This window comes from Capra hircus, chromosome 19, assembly GCF_001704415.2.
Source record: "Capra hircus breed San Clemente chromosome 19, ASM170441v1, whole genome shotgun sequence".
NCBI classification, from domain to species: Eukaryota; Metazoa; Chordata; class Mammalia; order Artiodactyla; family Bovidae; genus Capra; species Capra hircus.
In genome coordinates, this window is record NC_030826.1 from 57,075,829 (window position 1) to 57,095,588 (window position 19,760).

Consider the following 19,760-nt stretch of genomic DNA (forward strand, 5'->3'; position numbering starts at 1 on the left):
AAGGACCTGGTTGAGGGGCTGGGGAAGAGGGCCTTGCTAGGCAGGGTATGGCAGCAGGAGCAACATGCCCTCTAAGCTGAGGAGCTGGGGGGACGCCAATACCAGGAGGACTATGGTTGTGCCATTATTGTGGTTGTCGTTATTACTGCTGACACCAGAGCCTAACGCAGTGCCCGGCACTTTGTGGACTCTCCAGTCTGGGTCCAATGATTAGTGGCAATGGCAGACTCATAAAGACGCAGTTCTCAAGTGCTTACCAAATGTCAGACACTGAGTTTAGAGCCTCGCAGCCGGGTCTGCTAAAATGAGATAGAAACGATGGCAGAAGTCACCACACTGCAAAACCGTGCAGTTAAAAACCACAGGGCTAGTGGGGGGACTGGGGTGAGAGCCACACTTAAAACTTCATTGCCTTGTTTGCTCGCTAAGTCGTCCGACTCTTTTGTGACCCCACGGACTGTAGCCCACCAGGCTGGGATTTCCCAGGCAAGAACGCTGGAGTGCGTAGCCATTTTCTTCTCCAGGGGATCTTCCCGACCCAGGGATCCAACCCTTGTCTTCTGCTTGGCAGGCGGACTCTTTACTACTGAGACACCTGGGAAGCACACCCAGAACTTCATTAGGGACACATGGGGAAATAAAGAGGAACGTGATGAGGGTGATTACTCACGCCCCCGAACATTCAGTGGGTAAGAAATGCATAAAGGCCACAATAAATGTACTTGGCCTTCAAAAGGGCCTGAAATCTGCTCGCGGAAGTGGGCGTCGGTGGGTTGTAGCTGTTGAGTTATCATGAAGGGTGCAAGGAGGGTTGTCTGCAATGGAAAGAGGATTATAAGACCAGATGTGGGCAGGTGAGCTCGTAACACACCCATGAGCTGAGGCCCCCAAGGTGTGCGTGTCCTGGGAACTATGTGGCTCCATTCACCTGCGGGCAGGTTTCTGGATTTGCTGAGTGTTTCTTGCAGACAAAAGCTCACACAGCAAATGCAAAGCTCAAGTTATGTTCCGATTCTCCCCTCATGTATCTGTGGCATCGCCACAAACGCGTGGTAACAAAACAAGCCGCAGAACGGAACTACCGTCACTCGTATTTTCTTTTATTTTATTTTTTAACATTTATGTCTTTCTGTGCCTGCACCGGGTCTTAGCTGTGGCACTCAGGATCTTTGATCATCATTGTGGCCTGCCATATCCAGTTCCCTGACCAGGGATCGAACCTGGGCCCCTGCATTGGGAATGTGGAGTCTTAGCCACTGGACCGCCAGGGAAGTCCTGCTCGCATTTTTTATAAAGCAGCCGCCCTTATGTTGCCAGTTACACGGGTGGAGTGCCCCCGGCTTAAGAAGGTTCAGCCCCTTATCTAAGGCCCCTTGCTTAACAAGTGATGCAGGTAGGGCTATAGTGAAAATCTGAGGCCAAAGCGGGATTCGTCCAGTCTATCACTCTTTGGGACTGCGTCAGACTCACTCTCAGACTGATTGCGTCAGACTCACTCTCAGACTGTGATTAGAGTCAGAGTCATCTCACAGATGAGGAGACAGGACTAAAGAGTCCTTTTGTCCTCGCCGGGATGGTCCTTTGTGAAATCTTACATTCAGACCTTCTGTGCTGTGGCCACCCGCCCTCACCTCCCTCCCTTCGCCCCCCCACACGGGCCGTGACTGTCTTTGGGGACACGATTTGGCCTTCTGCGCTGGCCGTCTCATTCACTCACTCAGGGAGTGTTCACTGAACATGTGCTGTTCCAGGCGTGACGCTTGGGGAGCACGGGTGCCTCCGGGACTTGCATACAAGTACACGGCTCATTAAACTAAACGGTGAACCATGCACCAGGCAGAGCCCTGTGGCAGCCCAGAGGACGTTCAGGAAGGCTTCCTGGAGGCAACTTCCTAGCTGAAGGCAGAGGGGTTCCCCATGAGCTGGAGAGCAGCGTGTGGAGAGGTGACGGTGGTTGTATTCTTTAGACACAGCTGGAAGTTTGATAGAATTGGGGCCAAAGGGGAGCTCTGGGCTCTGGGGGGCGGGGTCTCTATGAGCCTGGTGCCCGCTGTTCCCGGACGCTGTGGGCACTGCAGACACCTGTGCGTGTGAGCAAGCCCTGGGCCCCCTGCCCCTCTGCCCACCTGCGCCGTGGCCACCCCATCTGCCTGCGCAGGGGCAAGTTGAGGCCAGAAAAGAGGGATGCAGAGACCGGCGTCTTGGACCCGGCATCCCTTTATACCCCACGTTCTGTGGTCAGAGGCAGGGGCCTCTCCCCCTTCCATCCACGGCGGCCCCACCTGCATCCACCCTGCAGGTGGATCCCACCCCAAACCCAGGGATTGAACCTGGGTCCTCTGCATTGCAGGCAGGTTCTTTACCATCTGGGTGTACATGAGTAATTTATGCAATGCGTATACACATGTGTATATGTGTGTGCGCAGGTGTGAGTTGTACACGTGTATGTATATATATAACACGTGCGTGTGTGTTTGTACACGTGTATGTATATATACATCATGTGAGTGCATGTGGGTATGTGTGACTGTGTGTGTACACACGTGTATGCATGTGCACACGCACCCTCCCCCACGTGAGCACCACGCACGCGTCTCTGGCATCTGATTTATTAACGAGGACAACACAAGGAGAGTGGGCCTATTATTTCTGGTGTCCGCATCAGCTCCTGACAGCTTTGTGGAATTGAAATATCTTATTTAATGTGAGTAAGAATCATTTTAAATATCAACCATGACACTCAAGGACTCGAACCAAAAAGGGCATTGTGCATTTCCCTGTGTGGGGGAGAAGACACAGCGTGTTTTAGACAGTTATTTTCACCACTGTCCGTCTGTGTCTCTAAAAATCCAGTTGTCCATCCTGGCTCCTGTCTGGGTTGTCGCCATGCACCCTCCACCCCGAGCCAGCCTTTCATCTTGGAGGAGAGAGCTTCGTGACCAGGGTCCCTCGGGTTAAATCAGGACGGGTGGGTTCTATGTGTCTCTCTTTCCACCCCCACCCTCCAGGCTCTCTCTGCACCACCTGCTTTAACTGGGAGGAAGTCAAGCGTCTCCCATCCAGGAGATTCCTCACCTTAGGAGGAATTTACTTGCGTTTGCCTGATAATTCTGAAAAGATGCCCAAGAAACTAACAGTGGTTTCGTGTGTGTGTGTGTGTGTGTGTGTGTGTGTGTGTTAGGAGCTGAGGATAACCATGCACCTGGGGACAGGGATGGGAGAGAGGTGTGTTGTGTCTTTTTCTTTTAGTCTTTGAATTTTAAACCCCAGGAATATATTTCCTGTAATTAATAAATGAGTGGTCCTGGGCTGGGGCCTAGAGACAGGTAAAGCCAGGTGTCCCCACACCCCTGCAGCTGTTCCTCATTGGATGGAGAGTGAGGTGACAGACGAGCCAGGAGGAGGGTACAAACAGGTGACCAAGAGGCTGGGGGGCAGCCTTTGGAAAAGGAGGGGTCACTCCTCTGCTGTCCCCAGTGTCCTTGAAGAAGGGGGCAAGGGGGCAGGGTCTGCCAGAAACTGAGGACCGAGACAAAACCCTTCTACCAGTAGGAAGGATGAGAAGGGGCTTCCCTGGTGGTCCAGTGGCTAAGACTCCAAGCTCCCAATGCAGGGGCCCAGGGTTCGAGTCCTGGTCAGGGAGCTGGATCCTTCATGATGCAACTAACTCCCAAGACCCGACACAGCCACATAAGTAAATAATAAAAATTTTGAATTTTTTTTTTAGAAAAGGGTGAGGAAGCCAGCGGGTATGGCAGATCCGCGGTGGGCGGCTGAGACAGTTGGGGTTCACGCCCACGGGGAGCCAACAAATTTTCCGGGGAACCCGTGCTCTCCTGCTGCTTGGCATGGCTCTCTTACTGTGTCTCACTCAGGTAGGGAGCAGGCTCCTTCCGCACCCTCTCCATCCTCTCCTCTGACCCTCTCCACCTCACCCCAGCGCTCTCCATGCCCCGCCAGTGACCCATCCATTTGCACCCTCGTGTGACAGGCATAGGCATGGCACCTGCCGTGTGCAAGGCACGTGAGTCCGGGGCTTACATCAGAGACAGCCATAATCAAAGCCACCGCAGTGTCCATCACCAGTGAGTGGATGAAGAAGATGTGGTATTTCCATGCAGTGGGACGCTACTTGGCCATGAAAAAGAGAGAAAATGTTGCCACTGGCAGCAACATGGATGGACTTGGAGGGCATTATGCCAAGTGAGATAAGCCAGAGAAAGACAAACACTATATGACATTACTTATATATAAAATCTAAAAAATAGCGAATATAATAAAAAAAGAAACAGGCTCACAGCTCTAGAGACCGGTTACCAGTGGGAGAGGAAAGTGGAGAGGGGTAGCAAAGGGGTAGAGGATTAAAAGGGAAAAACTATTAGGTAAAACATAAGCTACAAAGTGGGGCTTCCCTGGTGGTCCTGTGGCTAAGACTTCATCTTTCAGTGCGTGGGGTTCAGGTTCGACCCCTGGTCAGACTGCTAAGATCCCACATACCTCACAGCCAAACAACCAAAACAGAAGCAATATTGTAACACATTCAACAAAGACTTTAAAATGGTTCACATCAAAAAAACAAATCTTTAAAACAAGCTATAAGGATATACTGTACAACACAGGGGATATAGCCAATATTATATACTAACTATAAATGGAGTACAACCTTTATTTTTTTTGACTTTTTATTTTGTATTGGCATATAGTCGATTAACAATGCTGTGATAGTTTCAGGTGAACAGTGAAGGGACTCAGCCGTACAGATACATGTGCCCATTCTCCCCCAAATGGAGGATAACCTTTAGAAACTGAATCACTTCATTGCGCACCTGTGACTTCTATAATATTGTACAGCAGCCATACTTCAATTTTTTTAAAACGTGGCCATTTTTTAAGCTTTTTATTTTGTATTGGAGTATAGCCAGTTAACAGTGTTGAGATAGTTTCAAATGAACAGCAAAGGGACTCAGCCATACATATACATGTACACGATAACCATTATTGTCCCCATTTTACAGATGGGAAAACTGAGGTTTGTGCATTTCCATCACTTGCCCAGGTCAAACCCCTGAAAAGCGCAGAAGCAGATGTCAGGCCTAGTTTCCTCAACATCAGAAGCCCCAGCGCCTGCTCTAGTGCTAGGCTCCATCATGGGCAATCACGTGTACGCCCTCCTCACAAAGCATTTCAGCCATCCCCCTGCCCCTGGAAGGAACCTCGACAGGACTGGGCTCCTCCAGTTCCCTGCCAGGCCAGCAGCCACAGGTGGGCGGGGCAGATAGAGCTGTGGGCATCCCGGGGCCCAGGAGAGAGCCCTGTGGGGGATGAGGAGCTGTCAGGGTCATTATCTTGGATGCTCCGATGCTGTGATGCCACCAGCCTCTCTGGATTTGCAAATCGAGATGCTGGCCAGCTGCCTCTTCCACCCACGGGGAGGCAGTCTGGGTGGAGCGAAGCGGGTTTCCCTGGTAGGAAAGGCAGTGGGCGGCACTGTTACTTTAAATAATATTGCCTACAAGCCAGAAATAGTTCTCCCAGGCAGGGAGGGGAGCACCAGGGACAGCTCGGGGAGAGGGGCTCCACCCCACACCAAGGCCGACCACAGATGCGGGAATGAGGATGCCCACCGCCTCCCACAGAGGTGGCTGAGGTGGGGCCCAGAGCCAGCTCTCCACTGCTGGTCTCAGGGAGGGGCAGACCCGCACCCACGGCTCTTCCTCAGGGCCCCAGGTGGGGCCTGGGGCTTCCTGGCTGAAGCAAAGGAACTCGTGCTTTACGCTGAAATCAACTTTTATTAAAGTTTAAATTTCACTACGCATCACCGATACCAGCAGACAAACCCCAGATCCAATGAGTCCCCGGTGTCTTTTTTATAATGCATACTGACATTATATGCTCAAAGTGCATTTTTTAATTTTATTTTTAAAATAAAAGCAATATATGCACACCATAAAGAACATTCTGATGGTGCAGAAAGACATAAACTCCAGAGGCAGAAGTTTACCTTCCTCTGAGTCCTCAATACTTCTCCCAAAAGGCAAGAGGTGAAGAATCCTGAAAAATGTTTATGTCCAAGCCAGAATGGGTACGTGATTATTGTTGCTGTTTAATCGCTAAGTCGTGTCTGCAACCCCATGGGCTGTAGCCCACCGGGCTCCTCCCGCCATGGGATTTTCCAGGCAGGAATACTGGAGTGGGTTGCCATTTCCCTCTCCAGGGGATCTTCCTGACCCAGGGATTGAACCTGCATCTCCTGAATTGGCAGGCAGTTTCTTTCCCCCTAAGCCACCAGGGAAGCCCGTATATGTGATTGTGTGTGTGCAAATATATACAAATACACACTATTCCAGTTTACCTACCCGTTATACAGTTTACTCTGTTCCTTGACTGTTTTTGGCTCACAAACTCAAAATTCTTTTTATGATCCTAAACATTAGACTAACGATTTGGCAGGCTGTATCAATAAATAACTTATCAAGAGATAAGAACACATTCTCTCATGTCCCTAATACTCAGCTGTGATATTATATAGCTTTTTACTTTCTCATGTTTTTATTTCCATAAATATCCCCCGTCTCCAGCTTCGACTTCCTTTTCGTGCTTTGTATGTCTTGGAGGCTGTTCAGTCTCGTCCCATAGAGGTGTTCTTCGTTCGTTCTATGGCTATGGCGTTATTAATCGATTCGATTCCACTTCTGATGGATGTTTATGCTGCTTCTGGTTCTCATTTGTCTCTGCTGTTACAAGCAAACCGCAGTGAACATCCTCATACCTGGTTTTTGCCACATTTTTGTAAGTACGGATGAAAGGCCAGCTCCCTGGAGTCTAGCCTCAGGGTCAGAAGACTTGAATATTCTGATTTGGATCGATTCTGCCCCGAAGGTTGGACCAACTTACTCTGTCATCAGCCGATCTGCGGTCAGCCTCACCTCCACCTCACTCTAGCCGTGGGTGTAATCGTACAAGAAAATTTGGTACCATCTGAATACTGTCTTGTTTTGATTGGACTTTCTTTCATTGTGACACTGGCCGAGCATCTTTTTTGTGAGTTTGGTCATTTCTGTTCATTTTTCTCTCCCTGGTGCTTTTTAGTAGTATCTGATTCCGTTTTTAAAAATAGAGAGCTTTTCCAGTCAATCTCTCCTTCTATCTTCCCTGCCAGGTCACTTCATCGGTTTTAAGACCGGAACGGTTTATCCAAAGCTGTCATTCCCCCTCCCCCAGGGAGCCATGGGCCTGTGATGGGCCTGAGGGTGGGGGAGGGGGAGAACGGGAGATTTGCCAGAGCCTGGGTACCCGCTATCTTCCCAACATCGCACTGAGCACAGGAGTGAGGGACAGATAAGAGCTGTCACCAGGGCAGAGATAAGAGACTCGGACAGCCAGGAGGTTCTGGGTGATACTGCTGCAGAGTCGGAGCAGGCTTAGCACACACCCACCTGTGAGTCTGGGGCTCATGCCATCCCAGGCCCGAATGTTGGGTCCTGTGTGGTCGGATGTCAGTGCTGCGGGCTTCCCGGGTGGCTCAGCCATAAAGAACCCGCCTGCAGTACAGGAGACCCAGAAAATGTGGGCTCTGTCCCTGGGTCAGGAAGATCCCCCTGGAGGAAGGAAAGGCAGCCCACTCCAGTATTCTTGCCCGGAGATTCCCATAGACAGAGGAGTGTGGCGGGCTACCGTCCATGGGGTCACAGAGAGTCGGACACAACTGAGCAACTAAGCGCGCCTGCATGCACGTCAGTGTTGAGCAGGTTAGCAGCTGGGCTTGGAGTCAGAGAGGTTCCATGGGTCCCTGGCGCTGCTTCTTACTGCCTCAGAAACCACAATGATGGGTACTTCTGAACCTTAATTTCCTCACCTCTAAAATGGGGGTATAGTAGAAGTATCCCCTCCATAGGGTTAGTAGCGTGATTGGGTAAAAAGACTCTCAAATTCAGACCTACGACCCTCTTCCCCATCCGCATAAAATGAAGGAAGTGAAGCTAGTATCGTGGGCATGACACAAAATTTCAGATTAAAATGTGTTACAATGGCTTAAGTGTTATTGGTCCATGATGTCCAGTAGTCTGGGAACTGCTGTGTGAGGTGAACAAATGAATGGAGAGACGCCCTGGAGGTCCGGGGGTTAAGACTCTGTGCTTTCATTGCCAAGCGTCCAGCTTTCACACCTGGTCGGGGAACCGAGATCCCACAAGCTGCACAGCAAAAAAAAGAGAGAGAGAAATGAATGAAAAGCGCTTAATACCGCATCTGAAGCACAGGTGGTGCTCAGAAAGTGGCAGCTGCTTCATCGTCGTGAGAAGCTGATGCTGATGATGGTGCTGACGGTGGTGATGGTGGTGATGACGGTGGTGATGGTGGTGGTGATGATGGTGGTGATGGCAATGACGGTGGTGATGGTGTGGTCATGATGGCGATGACGGTGGTGATGGTGGTGGTGATGGTGGTGATGATGGTAATGTTGGTGGTGATGGTGGTGGTGATGGTGATGATGGTGGTGATGATGGTGGTGATGGTGGTGATTGTGATGATGGTGGTGATGGCGATGATGGTGGTGATGGTGGTGATGATGCTGATGGTGGTGATGGTGGTAAGGGTGGTGATGGTGATGATAGTGGTGATGATGGTGGTGATGGTGGTGATGGTGACGGTGGTAGGCTCATATGAGAACTCATGCAAAAGAAAACCTGGCAATGCCTACAAATAGGTTGCTCTGTTCCAGGGTTGGCATAGCCTGGTGGCAGGGTGCAGTGAGTTTGTTCCCCCAGTCAGTTGGGTAAGCCTGAGGACACCCAAGAGTAGGGGAGGCATCCTAGGCACCAGCTCCTGGACCCTCAGAGGTTGCTGCTGGGCTAGTCACTGCCCAGATCAGCAGGGAGATCATGGGGTGGGGGCCAAGGGAACTAGCCCCTCCATACCCAAGGGCACCCACCACCTGCCACGTCTCACTGCCAGAAGCTCCTCGCAGACTGAGCCTGGCCTCCTCCCTGCCCCCAACCGGGTGAGTGCACCGCACAGCTGCTCTCCAGCTGCCCTCCTCCCAGGACCAGACTTTGCAGCTCTGGGGCCAGTAAGGTGCTCCCCGAGAGCATCCCCTGGGGCCCCCTTGTGTTCATGCACTCTGGCCATGGGGCCACACGTACAGAAAGCCACGCAGCCTGCCCAGATGGCTTTGCCCAGATGGCATCTGGAGCACAGGCCTGCTCCTAGGCACCTGAGCCAGAGCCTTTGGAAGGGATCTTCTTATAGGACCTTGCTGTGACCCCCATGGTACAGCTGAGGGCTCCCTGGCACCCTTGGTCATGGAAGAGGGTGATGTGGCAACCTCTGACCCCCAGTTTGACCCCTGCGTCCCCGTGGCTGCCTGACTTGCTCACTGGCTGTCTCGTCTGCCCCCAGGTACGTGATCACCAGCCTGGACCGCACCCACGCCGGCTTCTACCGTTGCATCGTGCGCAACCGGATGGGCGCTCTGCTACAGCGACAGACGGAGGTCCAGGTGGCCTGTGAGTACCATGCGGGGCCGGGGAAAGGGGGCCCGTGAAGTGGAGAGCATCTGCAGGGTCTTTGCCCACCGGCCACACACCGGGCAGAGCCAAACCCCAGCCGTGGCCTTCCATTCTGGTGGGTGCTCGTGGGGCCCTTCCCACTATCCGGGCTGGTGCCGTCCACTTACAGTGGACGGAACCAAGGCCCAGGCTCTCAAAGCCACACTGCCGACACATGGCACACCTCTGCTGGCTGTGAGTCCAGCACTGCCTTATTTATTTTTAATAGCTGTGCCAAACGTGGGATCCTAGTACCCCTCCCAGGGATCAAACCTGTGTCCCCTGCTTTGGGAGGGCAGAGTCTTAATCACTGGTCGACCAGAGAAGTCCCCAGCACTCTTTAGAAGGGACCAATTGCTTCTTTTTTGAAAAGGAGGCCTGCCACCTGCTTTGAGGGTCTCCTCTGGGCTTGGCCTCCAACTTGGGGAATCTTCATAATGGCAGACTTCCCCAGGGTCTTCTTGGCAGATTTCCCAGGATCCTCCCTCCCCACCATGACCTTCCCAGGTGGTGCTGGTGGTAAAGAAGCCGCCTGCTTCTTTACCGGTGCAAGAGGTGCAGGTTCGACCCCTGGGTTGGGAAGATCCCCTGGAGGAGGGCATGGCAACCAACTCCAGTATTCTTATCTGGAGAATCCCATGAACAGAGCAGCCTGGAGGGCTACAGTCCATGGGTCCCAAAGAGTCGGACACAACTGAGGAGATGTGGCACGCACGCGCCCCCACAACCTGGAATTTTCCATCCTCCAGCTCGCCCAGCCCTGAAGCAGTAAGAGCTTGGAGGTCCCCACAGTCCCAGGAAGCACTGCAAGATGCCTCATGGTCAGTCTCAGCTCTCTAAGAGGGAGAGGGGAGGTGAGCAGTCAGAGTTCCTGGAGGGAGCAGAGGGTAAAGGAATAGGCCCTCGCTGAGCCTTTCAGGTGACAGCCTCCCCTCGTCGCCACCAGGACCCAGAAGAGCGTCCTCAGATGGGGGATGAGAGAGAAGCCTCAGGAGAACCCATTGCACCAATCAGCTCCACCCGCACCCCCCACCATGACGCAGTATCCCCTTTGCAGACCCCACAGACCCCGTATGCTAGAAATAAGCCTCAGTATGGGCCGTTTCATTCTGGGGTCTTTAGGGGAGACATCTGAGGTTGCCCAATGGGCCATGGGAGTGTGGGAAACTTTAATGAGCCCTGATTTTTTTTTTTACAAAGAAGACCCCCTTGAGACTTCCCTGGTGATCCAGTGGTTAGGCATCTGAGCTTCCAAAGCAGGAGGGGCACAGGTTCAATCCCTGGTTGGGGAACTAAGATCCCACATGGCGTGGGGCATGGCCAAAAATAAAATTTAAAAATAATAAAAATTTTAAAAGAAAGTAGCTTGCCTTCTAAAAAAGGAAAAAACTAAAGATACCCCCTCATGCAGGGCCCACTAGGGCTTGACTCGGATTTAACGCAGCAGAGAGCTTGCTACTTTGGAGGGAAGCAGGGGAGAGAAGTCGAGAAGAAAGCCTTAAGTGAGGCGAGGAGTGTTTACAATAACTATGGAGAGCAGCCGTAATCAGAAGCGGAGGACCGATTGTCCCGTAAATCAGCGCTAAGGACACCTCGGCTTCCTCAGAGGAGCGGGAAAGCTCTGAATTAAAATGACAGGTCAGGGCTGCTGGCTGGAGGGCTCCCACGGAGCTCCGTTTAGCGGGTTCCCAGAACCCAACAGTGCAGAGGCAGCCGTGGGTCGGGCCACAGACAGCCTAGGAGTGTATCTGTGTGTGTTCGAGTGTGGGTGTGTGCGTTCATGCATGTGAGTGTGCAAATGTGTTTCTGGATTGGTCTGCCTCTTTGTTCACCTGTGTGTAGCTGAGGGCTGTGCCTGGTCTTTGTTGCAGCACATGGGATCTTTAGTTGCAGCATACGAGGTTTTAGTTCCCCGACCAGGAATCAAACCCCCGTCCCCTGCTTTGGGACCAGCGGACAGAAAGTGCTGACAGAGGGCTTCAGGGTTCTTCACGTGCCAGGTCATGACCCTCGTGGGGATGGGGAGAGGAAGCATGGATTCCAGCCCTGATCTAGCCGCTGACTAGCTTAGGGCTCTGGGCACCTGGGGAATGGAGGGGTTGCAGGTGGAGAAGGAAGCACAACCTCCGTCCCCCTGGAAGGTGAGCACACACCCAAGACCCTGCAGAACAATCAGAGCCACAGGTCCAAGCTGGACAGCGCGTCCCTAAGGAGATGCCGAGGAACCACAGAGGAGCCTCCCAGCGCCCCACCCTCCAGTGTCTTTGTGCAAATGCCTTCCCCCCGTGGGTCCCTGAGGGCAGGTTTCCGAGGTAGGAAGATGTGTCCCGGGAGCTACATCTTGAGAGGGGGAAACTGAGCCTCAGAAAGGTCAGAGGACTGGACTTCCCTGGTGGTCTGGTGGTTAAGACTCTGCCTTGCAATGCAGGGGATGTGGGGTCAATCTCTGCTCAGGGAACTAGGAGCCCACGTGCTGCCCGCGTCACAGGTAGGGGATCTGTGCACTGCAACGAAAGATTCCACCCGATCCAGGAAGGTCCCACCTGCCGCAACTGACAGCCGATGTGGCCGAATAAATTAATTTAAAAAAAAGTGATCTGGGGACAACCCAAGGTCCCACAGCTGGTATTTCTACCATCTTCCTCCTCCTTCCTCCCCCCATCAACCAAAGACTGGAGCTGTGGGCCCAGCCGTGGACCCACCCAAGAACAAACGTTGAGCTCTAATTCCCCTCCCTGGTAGTTCAGAGGTAAAGAATTGACCTCCCAATGCGGGAGACCCCGGTTCTGTCACTGGGTTAGGAAGATCCCCTGGAGAGGGGCATGAAAACCCACTCCAGTATTCTTGGCTGGAGAATCCCATGGACAGAGGAGCCTGCAGGCTATAGCCCGTAGGGTCGCAAAGAGTCGGACGCGGCAGAAGCGACTGAGCAAGCAAGCACGCACTTATCCCTGGCTGTGTGACCTTGGGCTAGTTACTTAACTTCTCTGTGCCTTCGTTTCCTCATTGTAAAAAAGGAATGCTAATGTTAGTGCCTACCTAGCTGGGCTGTCATGATGAGTAATCAGTCAGTGCATACAAGGGACTTCCCTGGCAGTCAAGTGGTTAGAGACACCTTCTAATCAGAGGGTGTGGGTTTGATCCTTGGTCTCTGGAGGGAAGATCCCACACTCCTGGAGGCCAAAAGACCAAAACATAAAACAGGAACAATTGTAACAAAATTCAATAAAGATTTTAAACAATCAGTGCACACAAACCATCATGAAAGGCCCCCAGCCCGGAGAACCCTCGGGGTGGACGAGTACATTTTCTTCTCTGCCAGGCCAACCAGGGAAGGCTTCCTGGAATAGGCATCCACAGCCTTTCTCTTTCTGTCTGATCTCCTCTGCTCTCCAGGGCTGGGACTAGGGTGAGGCGAGGAGAATGGAAAATTTAAGGAGGCACTCCCTCTCAGGGACTCACCGTCTGCTTGCAGGACCCTGACAGCGGGTGCCACCTTAAATCGTTCCCCTCCCCCACCCATCGCAGTCCTGGGGCTCTCCCGGGCAAAAAGCCCGGCACACCGCCTGTATCTGTCTGGCCCTCCTGTTCACACTGTCACCCAGGTGCTTGCCGTTCTGAGGATGGGTAGGGTACGGATGCTTCTCCAGACCCCGCGTCTTCCCTCCTTACCAGTTCTGCCCCCCAGGGTGGGAGGGTTTTGTCCTGGGGGTTCAGCAGAGGGGTTGGGTCAGATCAGGCCCGGCAGGCCCCACCCCTGGCTCCCACCCCCCACTTTCCAAAGAAGGGCTGTGAATCGGGTTCTAACGGGAAATTAATAAGGCAGCTGTGCTAACCACTAATGATGATGGCAAAGTCGTTACAAAAAGCTTCTTTACGTGTTTTTAATTACAGCAATTAAAGAGAAGTCGATAAAACATCACCCCCCACCCCCCTCTCCCTTCTTGGCCTCACCCTGAGTCTCTTTGTTTTTGTGAAGCTGTCATAAATTTCTGGCACGCGGCAAGTGGGTTAAATGGCTGAGAAGGTTGGGAGAACCTTCTGGAGTCGGCATCCAGCTTTCGTTCCGTTCAGTTCAGTTCAGTCGCTCAGTCGTGTCCCACTCTTTGCGACCCCATGAATCGCAGCACGCCAGGCCTCCCAGCTTCCGTAGGCTCCTCTTAGTCCTCCTCACCTGAGCAATGTCCTGACGGTATCCCAGCCTCCCTGGGTGGGCGATGGCTCAGACTTGGAACCCCCAGCCCCAGCAACAAGCCCCGCCTACCCATCACAGAGCCGAGGGCTCCTGCTCCCTGTTCTCCGGGGCAACTTAGCAGCCCCTGTGCAAAATGAGAGCTGAGGGCATCAGCCCCACTGTCCCATGGGCTGGGGTTGATGTCCAGAATGCCAGCGGTAGGCCCATTCTTCTTAATCCTCAACCTGAGTGGACTGTTAAATGTGGAAGAAGGGAAGAGATATGGCTGAGGAGGTGGGGCCCTGGGGACAGAGGGTGACATTCTCAAATGCAGCTGGATGTTTGGATGTCACCTAGGATGCAGTGGAAGTCGTGGATGGCTGGAGTCAGAGCCGCGACTGGATGGAGAAATAGCAGCCTCATAAGAAACACTCACAACCACAATTAAGTACCGTTCCATGTCCACCAGACGGGCAAAAACCAAAGAGCCTAGCAAGACCAGGTGTTAATAGAAACTCCCACCACTGCTGACGGGAGTGTGAATTGGCAGATTGATGCAAATCTGGAAAACAGCTTGGCTTTATCTCATAAGATCAATGTGTGCACAGCCTACAACCCTTCCACCTTTAGGCACATCCTCTTGAGATTCTCTCAGCGACGAGTGCTAGCAGGCCCACACGAGACTGTTCTTAGCAGGACACCAAAACATCAATAACAAGCCCGCCTGCAGCAGCACCGCACTGTCTTAATACACGGACACCCAGGTGGCTCTGAGGATGACCAAGCCAAGTACAAGGACAGAGGTGGAGCCCCCAACAAACACGTTGCAGAGCAGATGACATACAAGATAATCCAGAGGGCTTTCGAAACAGGCTAAATTATCCATAAAGTGTTCAAGGATGCATCTATATGCGGGGAAACTTGAAAGGAAGAGAGCAATGATATGATGGACAGAGCATCCAAGATGGCAATTAGACCTCTGGGGGGTGCGGCGGTGATGAGAAGGAGGCTGTCGGGGAGGGAGGTGAGGTTGGTTTGTCTTCTGATCCTTAAACTGGGTGGTGGGTTGTTGCTGCTGTTATTGTCCAGTCGCTAAGTCGTGTCTGACACTTTGTGACCCCATGGACTGCAGCATGCCAGGCTTCCCTGTCCTTCACCATCCCCTGGAGTTTGCTCAAACTCATGTCCATTGAGCCATCCAACCATCTCATCCTCTGTTGCCCTCTTCTCTTGCCCCCAGCCTTTCCCAGTGGTGGGTATGTGAGCATTTATTCTTCTTCTTTGAACTATTCATAAAATTATATTCACTCTTTTTTTTATGCATGACATACTTCATGATGAAATTGTTTTAAAAGTGGGACCTCCCTGGTGGTCCAGTGGTTAGGGCTCCACGCCTCCCCTGTAGGGGGCACGGGTTCGATCCCTGGTTGAGGAACTTAAGATCCCACATGCTGCGTAGCATGGCCAAAAAAAGTTATTTAAAAATAACTACAGTTATTTAAAAGTTATTTAAAAATAGCTAAAAGCGGTAAATATACTCTGAAGTGGAATGCATGCTTTACAAGACCTTTTAAGATAGAACAAAGGCATTAGGATTAATTTTTAGGTCCCATCCAGCTGGGCCCCAGGCCTATACATCTTTGCTCTCAGGGGAATTCCTAGGGCGTTAGATCAGAGCTGCAAGGCACGGTATGCTTTATTCACCAACATGCATCGCCGAGAGGAAGTGCAGTAAATAAATCCTTGTGTTTCCACCTTAGTGGGAGTGAGTTTCCCTAGGAGATCCTGGACCCCCAGCCCCACCAGCGTGCACTTCTCTCTAGCCTTTCCCCGGCAGTGGCTGGCTAAACAGCCCCCTTGCAGCTGGTGTTCGGGACACACATACCTGTGCCCTGGGTCCCATGAGCAGAGACAAGGGGCTCCCTGGGAAGACCTAGCAAGCCCAGTTGGCAAAGTGAGTGGAGAGAATCAGGAGGGTTCGGGGGTCTCAGAGCCACAGCGAGGGGAGATTGTGAGATGGAAAGGCGGATGGGAGCAGCAGCGGCAAGGCTTGGACCAAGGTCAGCTCTGCCCGCCCTTCACCCGTCCATCCTGCCGTATGTACATACAGTCACCCGTGTCTCCATCCCTCCCTTCCTCCATCCCTCCATCCAGCCACTCATCCATCTATTCCACCATCCACCCGCGGCACAAACCCACCAGCCGACCCCACAGGCGCTTTTTAAATTCTCTCTAACTAGCCCTTCTCTCCTGCCTCCTAGTCTTCACACATTCTCCTCCTTCTGGACTTTTACGACTGCCAACCACACACAGGCACACGCACACGCGTGCGGCTAACACCTCCCCTTTATATAGCGCTGCTTTAAAAAGCCTCCCCCCGGCCGCCTTGGTGGCTCAGCAGTAAAGAATACACCTGTGCGCCGCAGGGGATGCAGGTTCAATCCCTGCTCCAGGAGGACACCACGTGCCACGGAGCAACGAGGCCAGGAGCCACAACTGCTGGACCCCACAGGCCCTAGAGTCCCTGCCCCCCAGCTGGAGCAGCCACCGCCACAAGAAGTGCCTGCTCGCTGCGGCTGGAGAAAAGCCCGCCCGCAACGCAGACCGGCACCGCCGAAAACCAGACAGAAATCATTTTTTTAGAAAAAGCCTCCCCCACCTCCCAGTAGATAAAGCAGATTTTCTCTGATGCCTCCTCTCATAAAGAACCTTGTTTCTCCGTCCTAACTGTTGTTGCAATATGCCGCTGCGGGGCTGTCGGTTGCTGTTCTTGTGCTTTTTCCCCTAACCCTGCCGTAAGTTCCTAGCACCTGTCGCAGAGCCTGCCTGACCCACGGAGGGGACTCGGCACTGTCCGTGAGAGTACTGGGTGACTTGTTAAACACATATTTATTTGACTGCCCTGAGCCTTAGTTGCAGCATCTGCAGTCTAGTTCCCTGACCAGGGATTGAACCCGGGCCCCCTGCTTTGGGAGCCAGGAGTCTTAGCCACTGGACCACCAGAGAAGTCCCGGTATTTGATGAGTTTAGAGGGAAACTGCTGTGTGCAGAGTATGCGGCCAGGTATTTTAGAGGGATTTCCTCATGAATGTCATTAAATAGAACTGCCTCATGAAGATTTCAGTGTAGCAGAAAGGGATAAAGAAGGTGTATGAAGAAGTTGAATGCAGGGGCAAAGTCGTGGAGGAGGCAAGGGCATGCCAAGACAGGGGCGAGTCCGGACGCTCGCTGGCTGCTGGCCGGCCCCGCCCTGACTGCTCAAGCTGGACAAACCACTCTATCTCCGTGAGCTTTAATTTCCTCACTGACGAAATGGAGCTAATAAAACCCGAGAGAGAAGAAAGAAACACTATTACCATGAAATTGCTTTAAATTGTTCAAATATATCTTCAGAGTTCTGTGAAAAGTTTTTTAAATAGATAAAATTATTGTGAAGACTGAAATCAATGTGATTTATTGATGCAATTTTTTTATAGACAGAGCCAAGTAATAAAAATTAGTAAACAACTAAAAGATACGCATTTAGGAAAATTGAGCTTTGTCGTATTACTATGCAGATGAAATGAAAAATCCATGTGAAGTCCAACTAGAAAGAAACCTAGTGTAGAGTCAGCAACTATTTGGGTGGCGGAGGGAATCTTTGTTGGAGAGGTTGATGTTAAAACTGTGAAAAATGCATAGGATTCCAATATTCTGATACAATGAATATTAGACCCAGTTTTACCACTTTAATATACTCTTCCTGTCTCTATGGCTACATAACAAATAACCCCAGACATCAGGCACTGCTCAGTCACTCATCATGTCCAACTCTTTGCCACCCCACGGACTACAATCTGCCAGGCTCCTCTGTCCATGGGATCGTCCAGGCAAGAATACTGGAGGGGTTTGCCATTTCCCTCTTCAGGGGGTGGACCGCAATAATTTGTCTTGCTCACAGATTCTGTGAGTCTGGACAGAACATGATGGGAACAGCTTGTCTCTGCTCTTTAATGACTGAGGTCTCAACTAGAAGACCCAAAGGCTAGGGGCTGAAATTACCTGAGGGCTCTCAGGTTCAGTCACGTGTCCAGGGTTGATGCTGGCTGTCGTCTGGGACTTCGGATCCTCTGCACAAAAGCTGTTCCTGTGTCTGTGTGGGCTAGACCGAGTTCCCTTACAATGTGGCGCCAGGATTCCAAGCTGGAGTGTCCAGAGAGCCAGGTGGAAGCTATATCCTTCTGATGACCTAGCCTGGAAAGTCACATAGCATCACTTTTACTCACAGATCCCTCAGATTCAAGGGGAGGGGACATGGATGGGGGTAAATATTGGTGCAGCCAGCTTTTTTAATTGAAGTATAATTGGTGCACAATGTCGTGTTTCAGATGTACAGCAAAGTGATTGACTTATATATGCATATATATATATATATATATATAATATATATATATATATGGGCTTCCCTGGGAGCTCAGCTGGTAAAGACTCTGCCTGCAATGCAGGAGACCCCGGTTCAATTCCTGGGTTGGGAAGATCCCCTGGAGAAGGCCATGGCACCCCACTCCAGTATTCTTGCCGGGGAAGTCCCATGGACAGATGAGCCTGGCAGGCTACAGTCCCTGGGGTCACAAAGAGTGAGCCATGACTTAGTAGCTGAGGACGAGTCGAAGCCCACCCTGACGCCAGCAGGCAGGTGGGCAATCAAGCCTTCCCACCTGCATCTCTGCCGTTCTTCTCCGGGCTGATGGAACATCAGAGCTGGGACCCATGGTTCCCTCTCTGTCTGCTGATGGGGTAGACATGCTTCTAAAGGAGCAACATGATGTTGTGTTGACACGTCTGTGCAGGCTCGCACGCAAGGGCCAGGAAGCTGGCCCCCAGAAGTGCCTTTCACCCCACACCTAAACCCTTGCCACAGTACAGGGCAGGGGACCAGGGCCAGACTCCGGGGTCTGAGTTCACATCCTGCCTCTGCCCCATCCCAACCATGTACATGCTATTGGACACGTCAACCAGCGTGTTTCAGAAGGTTCTTTTTTTTCCATTGTAAACTCTTTGAAATAATGACCGACGTCTCCTGGTTGTGAATGAATCCACTGATTCATGGACATACAGGCGTAAATGGATATAAAGCCCAAAAGCACCAAGCGGAGCACGCCGTCGTGAGGGAGGGGGTGATGGGGCCGCGTGAGGTGGTCCAAACGCGGTGGCTGTTCCCGGTGGCCACCCTGTGTCTGCCCTGCAATTTCCTTGCGCTCCCACCACTCCCCACCCAGGAGCCGGGCAGTCTCGGTTGCTGACCTCCGGCCGCTGACCCCTACGTGTGCTCTTCCCTCCCGCAGACATGGGGAGCTTCGAGGAGGGCGAGAAGCACCAGAGCGTCTCCCACGGAGAGGCCGCTGTCATCCGTGCCCCACGCATCTCCAGCTTCCCGCGGCCGCAGGTGACCTGGTTTCGGGATGGCCGCAAGATTCCGCCCAGCAGCCGCATGTGAGCGTCCCCCCCATCCCACCCCCGGGGGCGGGTGTGAGAAGCCAGCCCCACCCGGGAGAGGCGACCTGGGGCCACGCGGAACCCCCAGATGCTGAGGATGCAAGGTCCTTTCCACTCTGGGATGGGGCCAGGTGGAGGACATCCCCAATGAGGGCAGCCGGGTTCCCAGGGGGCCTTTCTGGGAAACCCTGGGCCAAGACTTGGAACTAGGACAGCTCTCGGCCTTCCTGGGGAATCCCAGGGTGTTGGCCTCTGTCTCTCAGCTGGAGAATAATTCTGCCTCTCAGAGCACTCCAAAAGCTCAAGTTGGCACAGACAGAGGCTCCGTCCCTGTGGCTCCAGGCCAGGGTTCGGGGCCCACAGGCAGGCGCTGGCGTCTCCCAGGCAGGGTGGACTGCGCTGGGTGTTTCTGCTGGGCGGGCGGGTGTGTCTGGGTGTCCATCGGTGTGCGCGGCTGTGTGTTCTGGCTGCGGGGAGGAGGGGAGGCCTGGCAGGGAGAGGAACACACGGTCCTTTCAGCGCTAACAAGGGCCCTTCTGTGTAGCCCATGTCAGGGGTGGTGGCCG

At 52.6% G+C, this 19,760-nt stretch overlaps 1 protein-coding gene across 2 annotated transcripts in view; it reads left to right on the plus strand.

The window, feature by feature from the left end:
• The window catches only part of SDK2 (sidekick cell adhesion molecule 2), a 272,623-nt gene that overhangs the window by 144,607 nt on the left and 108,256 nt on the right, over nt 1-19,760 (plus strand). The window contains exons 3-4 of one of the 2 annotated variants that reach the window (XM_018063889.1): nt 9,397-9,503; nt 19,044-19,191. In XM_018063889.1, the coding sequence (XP_017919378.1) occupies nt 9,397-9,503; nt 19,044-19,191 (255 nt within the window). Of the gene's footprint in view, nt 1-9,396; nt 9,504-19,043; nt 19,192-19,760 lie in introns of those variants that run through there. The other variant, XM_018063888.1, reaches the window with a different exon arrangement.